Source organism: Elephantulus edwardii, unplaced genomic scaffold, assembly GCF_000299155.1.
Source record: "Elephantulus edwardii isolate Elephantulus edwardi_28Jun2011 unplaced genomic scaffold, EleEdw1.0 scaffold00006, whole genome shotgun sequence".
Classification (NCBI taxonomy): domain Eukaryota; kingdom Metazoa; phylum Chordata; class Mammalia; order Macroscelidea; family Macroscelididae; genus Elephantulus; species Elephantulus edwardii.
In genome coordinates, this window is record NW_006399756.1 from 26,592,457 (window position 1) to 26,610,974 (window position 18,518).

At 41.0% G+C, this 18,518-nt stretch overlaps 1 protein-coding gene across 1 annotated transcript in view; it reads left to right on the forward strand.

Annotated features, from left to right (window-relative positions):
- The first annotated feature begins 6,407 nt into the window (after window positions 1–6,407).
- Window positions 6,408–18,518, forward strand: part of WDR96 (WD repeat domain 96) — a 92,363-nt gene continuing 80,252 nt past the window's right edge. The window contains exons 1-5 of the mRNA XM_006880176.1: window positions 6,408–6,469; window positions 7,704–7,957; window positions 9,762–9,858; window positions 13,522–13,689; window positions 15,546–15,696. Of these exons, the coding sequence (XP_006880238.1) occupies window positions 6,408–6,469; window positions 7,704–7,957; window positions 9,762–9,858; window positions 13,522–13,689; window positions 15,546–15,696 (732 nt within the window). The remainder of the gene's footprint in view (window positions 6,470–7,703; window positions 7,958–9,761; window positions 9,859–13,521; window positions 13,690–15,545; window positions 15,697–18,518) is intronic.

Consider the following 18,518-nt stretch of genomic DNA (forward strand, 5'->3'; position numbering starts at 1 on the left):
TTTGTCTTCTTGACATTGAGCCTCAGTCCATACTGAAGGCTGAAGTCCTTGACCCTCTGCAGTAAGTACATGAGGTCCTCCTCAGTTTCAGCGAGCAGGGTTGTGTCATCTGCATAACGCAGATTTTTGCTAGATCATCCACCAATCCTAACGCCACGCTTCTCCCCTGTCATATATAGATAATAGATAATATAAACACATTCTTGCTCTTTAAGAAAGTCTTTGATAGCAGATTTTCTCAATGCAATGCATCCTTTGATTTCCTGACTGTTTGCCATGGAAGTTGATTTTGGATCCAAGGCAAATAAAATCCTCGATAACATCAATCTTTTCTCCAGTTATCATGATGTTGCTTGTGGGTCCAGATTTGAGGATTTGTGTATTTTTGTATGTTGAATTAGCATCCATTTTGGACGTTGTTGTCTTTGGTCTCCTTAAGTGCTTCAAGCTCTCTTCGTTTTCTACAAGCAGAGTTGCATCAGCTGCATGTCACAAATAGCTAATGAGTGTTCCTAAAGTCTTGGTGCCACATTCTTCTTCTAGGGTAGCTCATAGAATCTTTACTAATACTTATCTTTCATTTGAATAGTAGAAAAATATGTGATGTAAAGGGGCTCTATTGGCTAGTGGCAAGAAGCTGCACTGCAACCCCAAAAGCACTAGATTTAAATCTACCACCTGCTCCATGGGAGAAGAATGGGTAATCTCCTCCCCTCGGATTAAATGCCTCTGAAACCGCTCAGGAGAGTCAGCTATGGGTCTGTTCCAACTCTATGGTACACGACAACAACAAGTTACAAATTACTGAAATGTCCTATTTCTTATATTATATGGACGCTAAAAATAAAATTGTTTTGTAAATAACATGCCTCCGGAACTCTGTGTACTTTGATAAATATTGATGGTTATAGAGGGGCTTCAGGCCTTTTGTTCATAGGTTGCTATGAACCGTGCTCGACTCAAAGGCAATCAACAACAAAAACATTGAATTATATTCGTTACAACATTATCAGTAATTGAACAGAAATCTTTTTACAATTTCCCCCTTTTTTCTTTGTTACTTCATTCTCAAAGAAGTTCTTGACACAGGTGCAGAAATATGACTTACCACAGTATTGTGCTGTTGTTGTTGTTTTTAGGTGGCCATCAAGTATGACTCCCAGAGATCCTATGAGCAACAGATCTGACCCAGCCTCATCATCTATGATACACTTCAGCCCATTGCTGGAGTCATTCTGTCAGTCCATCTGGTTGAAGATCTTCTTCTCTTTTGCTGACCCTCCACCTTTCCAAGAATGCCATCCCTTTCCAAGGAATAGCCTCTCCTAGCAACATGCCTAAAGTATGTGAGATGAAGCTTCACCATCCTTGCCTCCAAGGAGTGCTCTGTTTGCATTTTTTTCCAAGACATATATGTTTTCTTGCAGTCCATAGGATATTCCGTACTCTTCTCCAACACCACAGCTTAAAGGCATCAATTCTTCTATCATTCTTATTCACTGCCCAGTACTCAGATGCATAGCAAGAGACTGAAAATACTCTGAACTGAATCAGGCATACCTTAGTTTTTACACTGACATCATTGCTCCTCAATAATTTGGAGAAGTCCCTCTCAAAAGACTTGCTCACTGCAGTATGTCTCCTGATCTCCTGACTGCTGGTTACCAAGGATATTTATCATGGATACAGTTGAGATGAAATTGCTGACAATTTCAATTCTTTCTCCATCTATCATAATGTTGTTTATTGGTCCAGTGCTGAGGATTTTTGTCTTCTTGATGTTGAGATGCAATTCATATTGGAGGCTGTAGTCTTTGTCCACAGCAAAAATGTCAAGTCCTCCTCACTTTCAGCAAGTAGTATACTTATATTGTAAGTAAATCACCAGAAATTTTATAGGAGTGCATTATAGACCACTAGCTACCAGAAATTTGCATCTCCACCAGTGTTTGATGGACTTAGGGGAGAATTCTCAAACATTTGACCATAGCTGGTAGCGCCTGTGATCACATCTGATCAAAATGATTTTACAAAAAAAGTGTGGCTGGGGGCAGCTTAAGATAGGGCAAAGAGCAGATATCCACACATGTTTCTCAGGCAGAATTTAGTATGAACTCCAGAAGACCTCAACAATGAAACACTAGATTTTTATTGCATGATAGAAGAAAATACCATTTTCTCTAAAATGTGCACCTTTGAACTTGTCACAATGAGAGTTTGAAATTGTGACTTACAATATCAGATTACAAAAATCTGTCCTTTGCTTTACTACGGAGGTGTAGGATATACATTGAATTTGTGTAATACATATTTTTAGTCATTATTCCAATAGTTTCTTGGCAGGTGGTCTTGTTTTCCAGGCAGTGGACAGCATTAGAGTGTATCATGTCCTGCCAGTTCATAAACCTCCTTTCCTCCCTAACTGTTAATGTTCAAACAGCTGGCCCTTCATTTCCATGGAGGATTATATCTTTAAACTCTCAGACTCAATGTTGTTGTAGTTACTACTGTGGGTAGGAATGTGGAATAGGAAAAAGAAGATGTTTTGGTGTATAATAGTTTTTTAGTAATTAACTGCCAAAAAAGCAAGAAATCAGTCTTAGAGGAAGTACAACAAAGTGCTCCTTAGAGGGAAGGATGGTGAAAAGTTGCCTCACCTACTTGCTACACATCTGAGAGCGAGACAATGACCAAGAATGACAGAAGAAGAGTTGATGCCTTTGAAGTGTGGTGTGGGAGAAGACTGCTGTATTATCGCAGGAACAGCCAAACCAATAAACAGATATGTCTTGGTGCAGGTGCAGTCAGAGTGGTCCTCGGAGGCAAAAGCAATGAAACTTCTTCTCACATACACTGGGCATGTTGCTAAGAGAAGTTATTCCTTGGAGAGGGTCACAATGCTTGGGAAGGTGGAGAGATGGCAAAGGAGAGGAAGACCCTCCACCACGTGGGCTGACACAGTCACTGCAGCGACGAGCTTGAGTGTGCCCTGCTGGTGCTTGCTGTTGTAGCTAACAGAGCCTTGCAGTGAGTCTCTACTGTGTCAGCAGTAGCTCTGAGCTGACTGAATAAATATTATTTACACAGACCTGTTTGTATCTTTATTAGCAACAGTACTATGGATTAGCCCACACAATCATTATTCATAAAGAAACAACCAAAAGATGTGTGTTTAGATACCAATAATAGCAGTACTAGATTATCTCTCTCTATTACCACATTGCCTTGGCTGTTTATTCAACATATGTTAAAGGAGTATCTTCGTCTTTTGAGAAGGAAGTGTGTTGACAATCGAAGGGACTTACAATAGGGAGGAAATACTGGTTTGGGAGACACTGTAAAGGGAAGCTGACGAGGAAGGAGAGCTGTCCGGCTTCAGCAGGATGCAGGTGAAACATGGAAGGGAGTATGATATTTTCAAGATAGATTTTATAGGTGTGAAGTTATCAACATCAACCTGAAAAAGAGACCAAAGTGATTCTTTACAAAGAATCCCTTTGGTCTGGTGCCAGTACTGGAAGCAAGTCAGGGTTTAAATAAAGGTAACAAAAGTGACTTGTGTTGTTGGATAGTGAACGAGCTAAGTACACTGGGGATTTTCTACCATCACTTCCCTCCATGCATTTGGCAAGGAGTAGATTTTTATCATAACTCCATCATCTCGACCATAGAAAAGTAAATGAGAAATGGACTCCCGGGTCTCTAATTTTCCCTCCTGGGAACGTAGAACACTTAGGACTGGAATATATAGCTTAACACAATAAAAGCATTGAACTTTGGTGCTATAAAGTTATATGTCCTCAGACACTTGATAAACCAAAGTCACGCAAAATAATTCTAGGGGAGCAGAACATTAAGAAGGGAACTGAGATGTGGGAAATCGCATGCGGAAGACATTTAAAGAGGAGACGTGAAAGATTTGACAAGCCCAAAAAGAACCGTGTGGCTGATGCAAAGCTCCAGATCAAATGAGGTGAAGCGGTGTTGACAGCATGATTTATCAGATCCTCCTGCATTTCACAAGTGGCCCTTTATTTAAACAGAGGTGAGCGGACTTAGGTCTCTTCTATTGCAATCACATGAGACAGTCATAGCTGTTAAGTTTTAGATTGTGAGTACTTTTGAACACATCTCATGTTCTCCCTAAGGCAGAAATCAGAAAAATTCTCTTTCCCAGATCTCATTGGATCTAAGACAAAGGGCCTACGACCTAAGCATTTCCTCTCAGAATAGACTTGATGGCAGCTGACAACAGACTCAATCTGGAAATAAGCAATGTGAGGAAACAGGCTTTTTAAGGGCCAGGCTGTGTTGGCAAGAGTGGTGGCAGGGCTTCCAGTTTTCAGGAGCAGTGCTGGTTGCAAGGCTGAATTCCACAGCAGAAATGGCATCCGTGCTCCTGATCACTCGTAACAAAGCTTGTTAACAAAGACAAGTGGTTAAGTGCGCTCCTACAAACCCAAAGGTGGGCAGTTCCACCCAGAGGGGCCTGATGATCTACGTCTCAAATACTGGTCTTGAAAACTCTGTGGATAAGCTCTATTCTGCACACACAAGGTTGTCAAGAATTAGGATGAATTCAATTACAATAGTAACAGACACCTCGGAGCCCAATTTCTGGCCACAGCAAAATCTAATATTTAGGGCTCAGCTGAGACTCTGGCAGCAGTGGTGGGTCCCTGGCTGCAACCTGTTCATGATTCCAGAGTGTTCTAGCTGAGTTTCACGCCTAGTTGGTCAACTTCTCCGCACATTCAGTGTCCTTTTATGAAGTTTTTTGCTTAAACTCACCAAAGTGGGTTCTAGTACTTGGAACTTCTACAATCTTAGACTGGTAAAAATCTATGCATGACCGTCTAACATCATAGGGAATCTATATTCTTCATGTTTCTAAAACTGCCTGGCACACAGGTACCCTCAAGATTCTAATATATTGGGAAGTGGGCACACAAATATTTAGGTTTGACTTTATAACTTAAGAAATTACTCTCTGTCTAGGTATCATCTTTGCATGTGACCTATAGCAACCCTATGTACAACAGTTCTGAACCCTATCCCATCTTGAGCCAATTTCATTGTCTCTGACACACCTACCACCATCACCCCAGTCACTGACTGGGTCAATTCATCTCATCCAGAGTCTTCCTCTCCTGTGCTGTCCCTCCACCCTTCCAAGCAGATGTCCCTCTCCAAGGACTGGTCCCTCCTGACAACATGCCCATTTTATGTAAGATGGAGCTTCAAAGTCCTTGCCTGCAGCTTGACTTCACCCTCTCCAGGATGGTCCTATTGGTTGTCTTGGCAGTATGTTTAATACTCTTCTCCAGCATCACAACACAAAAGCAGCTCATTGTTGCTCTTCAGTACTCTGGTGAGGTCCCAATTTGTCTTTTGATTTCCTGGCTGCCAAAGAGAGTTAATTGTAGAATCAAGCAATCCATGGATATTCAGTAGTCTTCCCCAGTACCTCAACTCACAAGCATCAATTTTTCCTCTGTCATCCTTATTCATTGTCCAGTTCTTAGATTGAAAAGACCATGACTTGAGTCAAGCCCACCTTGGTCTTTAAACCAACATCATTGCTCTTCAGGTCTTCAGAAATAATATGGAGCAATTCTATGCTGTCCTATTGCGGCCTCTATTCGTCAATATTGACACCACCAGAGTACACTAGGTTTTCTTGTTTGGGGATTTAAGCCGCAACAATGGACTCAAGTACAGCAACAACAGGATGGCACAAGAATTGGAGATGTTTTATTCCATTGTACATATAGTTGCAGAACTGACAAGATCAGGGTATGTAGCTTTGGGTAAATAGCTCCTTTCCCAACTGTCTTTATTCATAAATGAGTCTGAGTTAAAGCCTGCAATGTCTTTGGGATGTTTGATGAGGCCAGAACTCAAAATTGATGTCAACTCTCATTAATCTCATTGCCATAGAGTCAGAACTAATTCATAGCTGATTCTCTCGGGTTTCTGAAGCTGTAAACCTCTTGGAGCGATAACTCCCATGATAATTTCAATTATTAGCATCCGGCTACTATCGTTATGAATTGTGAAGTGTTCGCCTGAGGCGTATCCCCGCAGTGGGACCCAATTAAGCGGAGCCGACTGTCGGAATAGCCAATCAGCTCTTGACTACCAGTTCGCACATGCAGCCATCGACGTAAGTTCGCAGCTTGTCATTGGTCAACACTCACAAGAGCTTTCACCAATCCGCTTGGCTAGAGGGGAAACGAGTGGAAAGGGAAGAGCCAATGAGCGCAGGGTTTACGGTCTCCTGGAGACGAGTGTAAACAGGTGGGGCGTGTTGGGTCCTGCAGCCTGAGGCTGCGGAGTAAACCATGAAGTCTGAGTCCTGGGTCCGGCGTCTGCTGCAGGAACCTGGTCGGAAACAATTATGGCCCATGACGCTGGGCCTAGAGCGAGAGGACCCCTACGATCCCCTTGGCAGCGCCCTGGCTGTGAGGTGTGGCGTCCAGGGACCCGCTACTGACGCTCAGAAACGCCTGACCTCTGTCCTCTTTCAGAATCGCTCTCCACTATAACTTGTCTTCTGACACCTTCCAAAACCCCCTCCCGTAGATTCCCTCCCTGTGATCTCTTCTCTGTTATTTCTCACCCCGTTATTCAATGACTTAATCCTTTTTTGGTTTTTTCCCCCCAATCCCTGCTTGTTTACCCATTATTCCTCCCCATTCACTTCCCTTCCTGCCTCTTCCATCTGCTCTGTATTCGCTTCAGAGATCTGTTTCCTCTGCGGTTTTTCTGAACATCTGCCACACATCCCACAGATGGCCCCTAAAGTTAGAACTCTCAGTTCCTTCTTTCTAACTCCTGTCTTTTCGTTTTAGACTTATTTGCATTTCAAGGGATCCTTGAAAAACAAAGCGCTGCGTAGATAGAAATGTTTCCATCCACTCCCATTCTGTCTTCAAGGTTAGCTACATCATCCATTAGTCCTGCTGTAAACTCCAATAACTTGAGTTTATTCACTTTCGCCTGGTTTTCTCATCATCTACAAGTTTGTCTTTAGCATTTAAATAAAAGTCGGATCTTCCCCTCCCTTCAGACCCTCCTTCCGTCTAGCATACACGTACTCCTTACTTAGAAATAGGTTTCTAGAGATCTAACCGCTCGATTCTTTCAGGCCAATGTCATTCTCTCTATTTTCTACCTGCAATCAGACTTTTTACAACTCAAAATACAGCAAATCACCCTTCCGTTTAAAAAGAAGCAATTTTCCTACTTATCTCCACAAAGAATGCTACACTTAAATTTAGTTTTTTAAAGTGACAATAGAATTTTGATGAATTTTGTTTTCTCTTAAGACCAAGTGTCTCCCTTCCACTTCTTCACTCCCCAACCCTCCCTCCCCCTTCACATGGCACTCCCCAACCCTCCCTCCCCCTTCACATGGCCCCAGCTATGTTTCTGACAACATTCTCAGCTTAACATTAAAAGATTCTCTGAAGAAGGTTGTTAGGGCCCATGAGACTTTCCCACCTACATTTAGACTTGCAAAGTTTGTGGACTCTAACGGATCTCATTGCCAGGATTGTGTTTTCTTGTATCTTAGAGACTATTTTGTGCAGAAGGATGTGTTTCCCAGACTTAAATGAATTTTTGTTTACTTTGTTGGGAAAAGGGAGAACGTATTTCAAATATGTTTTACTGATGGTGAAATCTTTTTTTTCTTAAAGATGGGTGCAAGGATTCCCTAAGCAGAATGTTCAGTTTATCAACAATGAAACCATTTGCTATCCTTCTGGGAATTACATAATCTTTCTTAATATTCAAACCAAGGAAAAGATGGCACTCCAGTGTCCGAGTGGAATTGTGGGCGTCATGGCAACTAACAGTCCCTGTGAAGTTGTGGCTTTTTCAGATCGAAAGCTAAACCCCCTCATCCACATATACAACTTCCCTGGACTGACCAAAAACACCGTATTAAAAGGTATCCTAACAGGCCTTCTGCTGCAACGGAATCATTTTGTATTAAGATGTGAACAGATTTAGCACTTTTAAATTTAGAAGTTTTGAGTCCACAAAGGGGAAAAAAAAGATAAAAGATTGATATATTTTATTAAATAAAATACAAAGTTTATGAACATGAAAAACTAAAAGGTAAATCATAAACATGGGAGAATATTTTGTACAAATATGATGATCAGATATGTTCAGAATACTTAGAGAAACAATAAGAAAAAATAATTAGCTCATTAGAACAACAAAAACAAGAAGCCCAGATTAACAACAGCAGCAGCAATAAATGCTGTTTAAGGCAAGACACTATTTTCTTACCTATCGAGGTAACAATTCTTTTAAAGATCATACTTGTTAGATGGAGTGTAATTAGTGGTAATCTTTTTTTAATAAAAAATGAAGATAGGAGTTTAAATGATCAAGTCTTTCTGTGAAGTAAAAGATAAAATAATTGTAAATGACTTAATAACTCACTTCTAGAAGCAGAATTCAATCCTAAGGAAATAATCAGGTCTTCTAATTTGTGAACTAGTTAAATACACTGTCATTTATTATAGCAAAAGTGTAGAAAGAAACCTACATCTCAAGTATTAAGAATATATTTAAACAAGTTAACCCGTAAAAGGAATTATACAAACATTAAAAGTCACATTGCGGAATCACAAAAAGGATGGTAAAATCACTAAGAGAAAGGTAAATAGAAACAAGAGGATGTGACACTTTGTATAATATTGAGATTCTATTTTAAAAGTTGTGTATATTTAATATATATATAAATCTATATAAAAATCCATGATTACTCATAAGAACAAAGCTATATTTAGAGAAAAACTTTATCTTTGTAGTTTTACAAAAGCACAGAAGCAAATGCCAAAATCATTCTGCTAAGGTCTTCTACAGGAAAATAATGCTGAATTAATTTACATTTTTAAAATTTATTTTTAGGGTGGATTGTACTGAGTAAATTTGACAAATGATAAAAAGTCATATTTTAGGCATAGAGAATTGTGAAAGTGAGAAGAGTAAAAAATCAGCAAACAGAAACTTTAAGAAGACACCCACCAAACGACAAGTAAAATAGTAGATACAGAAAAAAGCCAAAGAAGTGCATTGAGGCAGAGCCCAGACACAGAAACGCACAGGCAGAAACATCCTGATTGCAGCATCCCCAAGATGCTTAAAGATATTATGCTAAGGATCAGATAAGACTTAAGTTACAGCTGGATGAAGAAAAAACTAGAATTATTACAATTCAAAGTACTTAAGGTTGCTTAAGTAACTTTTCTAATTATATCGTTTCTTAAATTATAGGATGTTTAATGGCTCATGAGGATTTAATTTAAGAGCCATTAACTAGGGGGGGGGGAAGAGAAAGAAAAAAGGGAACTCTGGTGGCCCAGTGGGTAAGGAGTTGTGCTGCCAACCCAAAGGCAGGCGGTTCAAATCCCTTAAGTATTCCATAAATGTAAGAATTCATGCTTGATACAAATACATGCATGATATAATGTACATAGTTCCCCACTGAAGTCTAGAAATGGTAACCTAGTTGTCTTCATTCACTCATTCAATCAAGCTAATACCGTTTAAAAATGTACCTTCACTTATATTTTAGCTTTGAGTTTAACAATAGTCTTAGAAAAGGGTAAGGAGATCTGTTATTCCCAGAGTTAAATCCTTCTGAGTTTTGTGAAAGTTATTTGAGAGGAAGTAAACTGTAAAGCTACAGGTAATCAGAGCTTAGAAATGACATTCTTCTGCCGGGATTTATGTTTTAGGCAATGTGCTTCTGGACTACACTTTACTCACCTTCAGCCACTGTGGTACATACTTGGCCAGTTATTCCTCTCTCCCAGAATACGAACTAGCTCTCTGGTAAGTGGGAGCATGTTGGAAAAATTTCCTGTACGAGGCTACATTTTCATTTTATCCTTCTGGAATTTATAAAACGAAATAATCATGAAAAATGTGAAACATGGTCAAAGGCAGGGGATGACTGCCTTCAGCACAAGGTTTAGTATTGTTGGTAGAGTGTAGAACATGGCAGCCTGGGGGAAGGCCATATGACAACTTAATTAACTACTATTTTTCTATTTTTGTTATGTCCTCTTGGGAGCAGGAGTGGCATCCACTTCCTGGAAACTTTATAAACTTTGATGAATGATGATAGTTATAGAAAGGCTTCAGGCCTTTGTTCATAAGGTTGTTGTGAGTCATGCTCGATTCGATGGCAATCAACAACAACCTCTTGTAATAGCTCCTGTATTGAGTGAAGAATACATTTCTAAATACATAGATTTAATCATTTTTTAAGAGAGTGGTGCATTTGAATGAGTTGCTTGTATGTGTTCTCATCTTGAAATTAAATTGAAGTACGTGTCTCAAGTCCAAACCCTAGAACCCACTGCTATCCAGTCAGTCGACCTGTCACCCTCTATTCAGAACTAAGAAAAATTGCCCTACCCAGTGTTTGAGGCTGTAAATCTGCAGGGGAGCAGATTGTCTCAGCGCTCACCCTCTGAGCTGTTGGTAGTTTGAACACCCAACCTTTTGGTTAGCAACCTACCACTTTAACCACCATGCCACCAGGACTCCTTTCTAATGTCTGATGGTCTTTTTTATTGTTGCTATTCTGTGTTGTCAAGTCAACCACCACTCACAGTGCTCCTACACCTAATAGCTCTGAACCCTGCCCTATCCTGAGCCCATTTCACTGTCTCTGACACACCTACTTTTACCCCAGTTACTGTGTCTATTCATCTCATGACACAATTTTTTATTAGAGCCTGGTTGAAAAGTACAGTGAAAATGTGAGAACTATAACTTGGCAAACTGCCTTCTTTTTTAGACCTCACACATTTTCCACCTTTGATAGGGTTATGCTACTTTTATATAGCTTGTTTTAGTGGAAGATACTTGAATTTTCCTTATATGACAAGTTTCCCCCTTACTCAGGTTCCAGGATTAATAGATGTGCTCTAACTGTTTTTAAAACCAAGCCCATCTCTAGCAGTTCAAATCCACCACTGCTTTGAGGGTGAAAGTTGAGCAGTCGCCTTCTGTTAAGATTTACATCTTCAGAAACCAACGGAGAGTGGCTATGAGCTGAAACTGTTTTGAAGGCAGTTAAGTTTGAGGGTTTTAGTAAACCCTTTCTGCCATAGAGCAACTGCTGGTGGGTTTGAACCGCTGACCTTTAGATTAGCAGATATTTACTTTAACTACCTAGTAACCAGAGTTCCTTGTGCAACGTGAAAAAAAGATCATACAGTCATCTCAATAGGAAACACCTATGCATGTGAACTCTGCTGGTTGTTCCATGTTGTCAGCCTCAAGGCTGCCCCCTAATTCAAACTCCTTTAGGCAAAGCTTGATTATTTGAATGTCCCAAGGTGAGTGAGGATGCTTCCTATACATCAGCACAACAAAATGTAAACAAATGTAAAAATAAAAGGCCCAGATTTATGCAGAGTTGTTTAAAAAGCTTTACAAGGGTGTGTGTGTGTGTGTGTGTGTGTGTGTGTGTAAAAACTACTCATACATGAAGTGTAGCCATTGTTAAGCTGTGGCTTATGTATGTACTCATGAAATCATTGCTAGTCAAGATAATCAATATAGCTATTACCCCCAAACTTTTCTTGTGGCTCTTTGCATCTCCCCTTAATGCTTTCCACACATATGTGCATTCACATCCCTACCCTCTAACCTGGGAAGCACTGATTTACTTTCAGCCACTCCAGAATATGTGCTTTCAAGTTTCATACAAATGGAGACACACTTTTATTATCTGACTTCTTCCATGCAGAATACTTACCACGAGATTTACTTACCCTGGTCTGTGTATCAGTTGTTCTATGGTGTGGCTGTTGTTGTTAGGTGGTGTCGAATAGGCATGGCTGTGCCAGTTGGCATACCTTGTGGTATGGCTGTAGCAGTTTATTCGTTACCTGCTTATGGTCATTAGCATTTTTTAAAACCTCCTTCCTATGTATTGCTACAATGAACATGGAAGGAATCCGGAGACGGAGAAGGCATGAAGGTGGGAGACGTATCTGTTAATGTATTATCTGTACCTTGCTGAAGCTTGTCCCTAATGCTGCATAATAATAGGGAGCTGCTTCGGAGAGAAGACTACGGCATAATAGGTTCTGAGAGTTCCTGAAGCAGAATTCCACTTGTAATTCATGAATGCAGGCTGTGAATATTAAAAATGTCAGTGAAGTGGAGAGAGTGCAGGCTGTTTATTGTGACTGATGCAGAACTGAATCCTTGTTCCATGTATATTATTGTTTGATGCCATCGAGCTGACACAACTTATAGCGATCCTGTGAACAATGTGTCTGCAGCCTGCCCTGTCCTCTGATATCCTCAGCATCCCTGATATACACTGATAGCCATTGCTACAGTCACTGTGTCAATCCATCTTGTTGAGGGTCTTCCTCTCTTCTGCTCACCCTCCACCTTTCCAAACATAATGTCTTTTTCCAAGGACTGGTCCCTCCAGACATCATGCCCAAACCATGTAAGGCAAAGTTTCACCATCCCTGTCTCCAAGGAGCAGCTTAGCTGTACTTTCCCTAAGACACATTTGTTTGTTATCTTGGCAATCCCTGGGATGTTCAGTACTCCTCTCCAACACCACAGATCAAAGACATCAATCCTATCATCCTTATTCATTGTTCAGCTCTCAGATCCATAGCAAGTGATTGAAAAGACATGGCCCTTAGTCTTAGTGCCATATACACACTCAGATCCATTTAAGTACATACATATAGGACTTTGCTATGCATCTGAAAGTTGAACACTGAATAAAGAAGACCAAAGAAGAACTAGAGCCTTTGAGGTGTGGTGTTGGCAAAGAGCACGGAATAGACTCAATGCCTGTGAACTATGGTGTTGGTGAAGAGTGTCGAATATACCACGGACTGCTAAGAGCTAACACATCTGTCTTGAAGGAGGTATAACAAGAACGCTCTTTAGAAGCAAGGATGGTAAGAGTTTATGTCATTTACTTTGGGCGTATTCTCAAGAGGAACCAATCCTTGGAGCGAGATACCATGCTGGGAAATGTGGAGGGTTAGCGAAAGAGAGGAAAGTACCCAACGTGTTGGAATGACAACAGTAACTACCACAGTGGGCTTGAGCAGGACAGAGAAGATGAGGATGGTGCAGGAGAGGTCAAGGCTCAGGTCTGGTCGTGGAGTTGCTGCGAGTCACCAACTCAACGTCATCTAGCAACAACCTACGTTGTTTTGTATTGTCACCTACCTTTCTTTTTAGCACATAAAATTATATGTTCTTTTCTTGGCTAAAATATTTTTACCTAGGATCAAATAGCTTTTGAAATACATGACAGATTCATACTTAAAGAATAGATATTTTTCTTTCTTAGAAGGGTATACTATAATTACATCTAAAATTCTATCTAGGTTAGACATAATGCCACAAATTATGTAAATGATATTCTATCTTCCAAATAGTGTTCTCAGGATAAAAAAATTTCACATTCCCTTAATCATCAAAACCTGTTTTTTTAAGGAATTGGGAAGCCCAGGTGATTTTGTGCAAGAAGTCACAGCAGGGTGTCGATGTGAACCAGATGACTTTCAACCCCATGAACTGGCACCAGCTGTGTTTATCGAATTCAAATATGGTGACTGTGTGGACCGTTGAGAGAAGTAGCAATGAACATCACCTCAGAGTCAAGTAAGATGCATGCTTACTGCAGAACAACAAAACAATATTCTTCATTTACACATTTGTGATGTAATTAGATCTCTTTGATTAATTAAGTGGCTTTATTTATATCATGCTTGGAAAGGTGGAGGGACAGCGCAGGAGAGGAAGACCCCAGATGAGATGAATTGACACAGTAATGGGTAATGGGGGCAGGTGTGTCAGAGACTATGAGATTGGCTCAGGATAGAACAAAGTTCAGAGCTGTTGTTCATAGGGTCACTATGAACAACAGCTCTGACTTGACGGTATATAACAGCTTTAATACTATATACTAAAAAGGCGCTCCAGTGGCGTGATAAGCACCGTGCTCCACTGCTAACCAGAATAACATCTCTGACAGTTTGAATCCTCCAGCAGCCATGCAGGAGAAAGATAGGCATTCTTCTCCCATTGCGATTGAGAGCCTCAGAAACTCAGTGGATAGTTGTTAAGGGTTAGCTGTGAGTCTGAGAGGTTTAGGTTTTTGAGTTAGAGAGTACACACGGTGTGATGTTTACACATTATATGATGATTACACATCATGTGAAAGCCGAGGGTTAGTTGCATGTCAGCAGAGTTATCTGCTTTAGTAGAACAGGGTCAAAGAGAGAAAGCTCTGGTGGTATAGACTGGGCCAAAGAGAGACCACTAATGGTGTGATCTGTAGGTAGTTGTGCTGCTAATCTAAAAGGTGGCCAGTTTGAATCCACCAGGAGCTCCTTGGGAGAAAGATGGCAGTCTCCTCTCCTGTGATTTAGCCTCTGAAAATCTCCTGGCGGTCAGTTATGAGTGAGCTCCAGCGTGAGAGCTGTGAGTTTTGAGATGAGAGTCAAAGAGGAAATCTCCGACGTCACAGTGATGGATGAGGATAACAGGTGCCTTTGTTGGAAAAGAGCTCAAAGACTCAAGGAGCCTGAGCTGACCAGTCTCTGTGTACAGACTCCATGGAGCAAAATGCTAGATGAAGTTTGAAACTCACACTCTTGAAATAGTAAATTTGGGGGGGAAAATTGCCTCCTAGTAAATAAAATTTTTTGAATCAAAATTCTTACACAAAGTACTTCTTAATTGTCTTTTTTTTTGTCTAAAATGTTTGCAAACACCCATTGGAGATTCAAATCTGTTTGGTTTATGGTCAGATTTCATAAAGCAAGCAATTTCACTGTCAGATCCTAGACAGCACTGACAAGTAATTTAATAAGAACACTCTGCTCTCTCTTATTGTTGTTGTTGTTGTTGTTGCTGTGTCTCATCAAGTCAGAACTGACCCAGAGCTGGCCCTTCACAGGTTTACAGAGGCAATAAATTTCATGAGAGGAGATTGCTAATCCTTCTCCCACAGAGCAGCTGGTAGATTTGAACCATGTGCCTTTAGGATTACATGCAGCTTCTTACCACTAGGCCACCAGAGCTCCCACTTACCTTAAATGTTCTAAACAGCTAAGATTGACAAATATATTAGTCACTCTAACTACTCCAACTGTGGATGGCTGCTGCTGCTTTCTTCTTCTTCTTCTTCTTCTTCTTCTTCCTTCTTCCTTCTTCTTTCATCTTTTCAAACCCTGCCTTCCCTTCCCCATCCTGGGTGCACTTCCTCCTAAATGCACTTGTCTCATAACAATTACCTCAACTCATTGCCCTTGAGTTTGCCTCATAGATGATCTCCATTGGGTTTCTGAGGCTGTAAATCACATGATTGGAGATTGCCATCTTTCTTCTGAGGAGTTGCTGATGAATTTGAAACACTAAGGAGGCATGGCCTTTGGATTAGAAGCATAACATCATACAGACTATTCCACCGAGTATTTATTAATCCTATTCTTCTGATGTCTCTTTTTCTACAGGTTGGTGCAACTACCCGCAGAAGATGGGTCCATTTTAGAGGAAACAGACAGCATTTTTTCCCACCCACAGCTCAAGGATCGTATCTATGGACCTGTGCTCCCTGTGTCAGCCATTGCTGGGCTAGTGGGTGAAGAAGCAGAAACTTTCAGGGTAATTGCCTGACATCTCTTCCTATTTGCCTAATGGTTTAGGTTACGTGACTTCAGCTCATTCTCCTCACCAACTCATAGATAGGGTAGAGAGACTCATGTTGATTCTAGTATAGATCAGCTATGGAGACAAAAAGAAATGAAAGCTCTGGAGTTTTGAATTTGAATGGCTGGGTAGATGATAACACTGCTAATAGATACAGGAAGTCCTCGTGTGAATTATGTTTTGGACATATTCATGTTCTAGGGTGTCATGGGAACATCCAGGTAGGGATGACGGGCAGAAATTGGCAGAGTGGATCTGATACTCGTAATGGAGAAAGCAAGGCTGGAGATGTAGATCTTGGAGTCCTTCCCATTGATGGGCGAGGGGAAGCTTTGAGAAAGGGTGTGATGAACAGCAAAGAAGAAAGGGTGTGGGAGGACAAGAGGACTAGAGAGGAACTGACCACAAAGAGTTGTGGGAAAGAAGAAGAATCAGGAAAGGAACCATCACAGAAGTAGCAAATCCAAGAGAGAACAAAGTTACAACTGGGAGAGTCAATAGGGGAATTTGTTAATAGTTACACACATTCACTGAATAGGCATTTATCGAGCTGCTTCTATATAGCAGGTACGGTACTGAGCACAAGGGGTTTTTTTCGTAGTCAATTGCCAATAAAACAGATGGATTGCAATATCCAAAGCATTTTACTGCAGATCTGGGAGAGCAAGGAGAATCCTCTCAAAAACTGCCTCCCCGTCTAAGAGTGGTCGCTGGCTTTTATACTTGGGTTAGATGTTACAGTTACTAGTAAACAAACAGCTTGTGAAATAGTTTACATATGACTAAGAAAATACTGTTGTAAAAAGGTAAATGCTAATCTAGGAAAGATGCATTTCCTCTGCTGGTGAATAGGTAGCTTAAAGTTCTATACATGACTAAAGCAAGAAAAATAGAATTCTAAGAAAAAGCAACCAGTTCTGCAGGCTGGAGACAACGGATGTCAGTTTTATAACTATACTAACTGATATGTTTGGATAAAAGGCAAAGCTTCTCACCACCAGACCAATTGGCAGCATCAGGATGGATGGTGAAGAGATTGAGATTGTTAACAACTTTAGTCTGCTTGGCTCCACGGTCAACACTCTTGGCACCAGTAGCCAGGAAATTAAAAAGTGTGTTGCCATGGGAAAGTCTGCTGTTAGGGACCTCTCTAAAGTACTGAAGAGCAAGTACTGAAGTACTTACAGAGTAAGTCTCCTTACTCTGGAGACTAAGGTGCGTCTGATACAGACCATGGTCTTTGCAATCACTTGTTATGCATCATAGGGTTGGACAATGACTAGGGAGGATAGGAAAATTGATGCCTTTGAGCTGTGGTGCTGGAAAAGAGTATTGAGAATAGTCATGGACTGCTAGGAAAACAAACAGATTCATCCTGGCTGCTCCTTGGAGGCAAGGATTCTGGGGCTTCGTCTGACATACTTTGAACATGTTGTAAGGAGGGGACTGGTCTTTGGAGAGGGACATCATGCTTGGGAGGGTGGAGGGACAGTGCAGGAGAGGAAGACCCTCTATGAGGTAGATTGATGCAGTGACTAGGGTAATGGGGGTAGGTGTGTCAGAGATGGTGAGATTGGTACAGGATAGAGCAGGGTTTAGGGCTGTTGTACATAGGGTCGCTATGAGTTGCAAGCGACTCCATGGCACATAACAACAACTCCAACAGAGGTAACTAACTCATGGTTGCTGTGATGCCAAACAATGTGACACTGGTGTGTTAAATGCGATAATGGTTACCCGTGGTGGACAGTGTTTGGTGGAGCTCCCCAATTAAACCAAGTTTGCAAGCAGGAGTGTCATCCACTTAGAAAATAGCTTGCCTCTGGAAACTCCATGAACTTGGAGAAATGATGAAAATTCTACAAGTGTTCAGGTCTTTCGTTCATAGGGTCCCTATGAGTCATCTGCAACTCAACGGCACTTAACAACAACAAGCAACTCCATCAGGTGGTGTTTTGGGGCAGTGAGGATCCCCTGGTGCCCAAGTCAGTGTGATCCCTGCTTCACAGAGCTTGTGTTGTGATCAGACAAGACGAGAAGCAGAAAAGTTAAAGGCACATCAGGTCATTGCAAAGTGTGATAATGATTATAACAGAATAAATGTTGGCAGAGAGATTGATACAGGTTGGTCAAAGAAGGCCTCTGAGTAGATGACATTTGTACTGAACCTTGAAGAACATGTTATGTAGAGCGTGTTTCCATCAGGGTAAAGAGTGTTCCACTCAGAGAGTGTCATGTGAAAGACCCTGGGGGAAAAAGACCACCTGGTATATTTGAGAAACTGGAGAGACCAATGTGGCTCACAATGTGGAACACAGGTGGATGAGAAGGAGGAAGTGAGGGGCAGGAGGGTGTTCAAGAGGGAGGCAGGAGGCAGGACTTTTGAGGTGATTCCTAGCCTCTTAATCTTGTGCTATGTTAATGCTTGGGATGAAGCTCTAATAAGAGGATAAAGGAAATAGAGGATTCCAAATATTTTTACCCTTCAGAAAATTAAGTTATGGATTAAAAATATAATGCAAGGCATCTCTCTCCCTTATTTCAAATCCTACTACACTGCGGTGGTGGTTAAGACAGCATGGTACTGGTACAATGACAGACACATAGATCAATGGAATAGAATTGAGAATCTATAAATCAGCCCATCTACCTATGGTCAACTGATTTTTGACAAGGAGATGAAATCAGTTAAGTGGGGAAATGACAGCCTTTTTAACAAATGGTACTGGCAAAATTGGAAAGCTGTATGCAGAAGACTAAAACAAGATCCACACCTC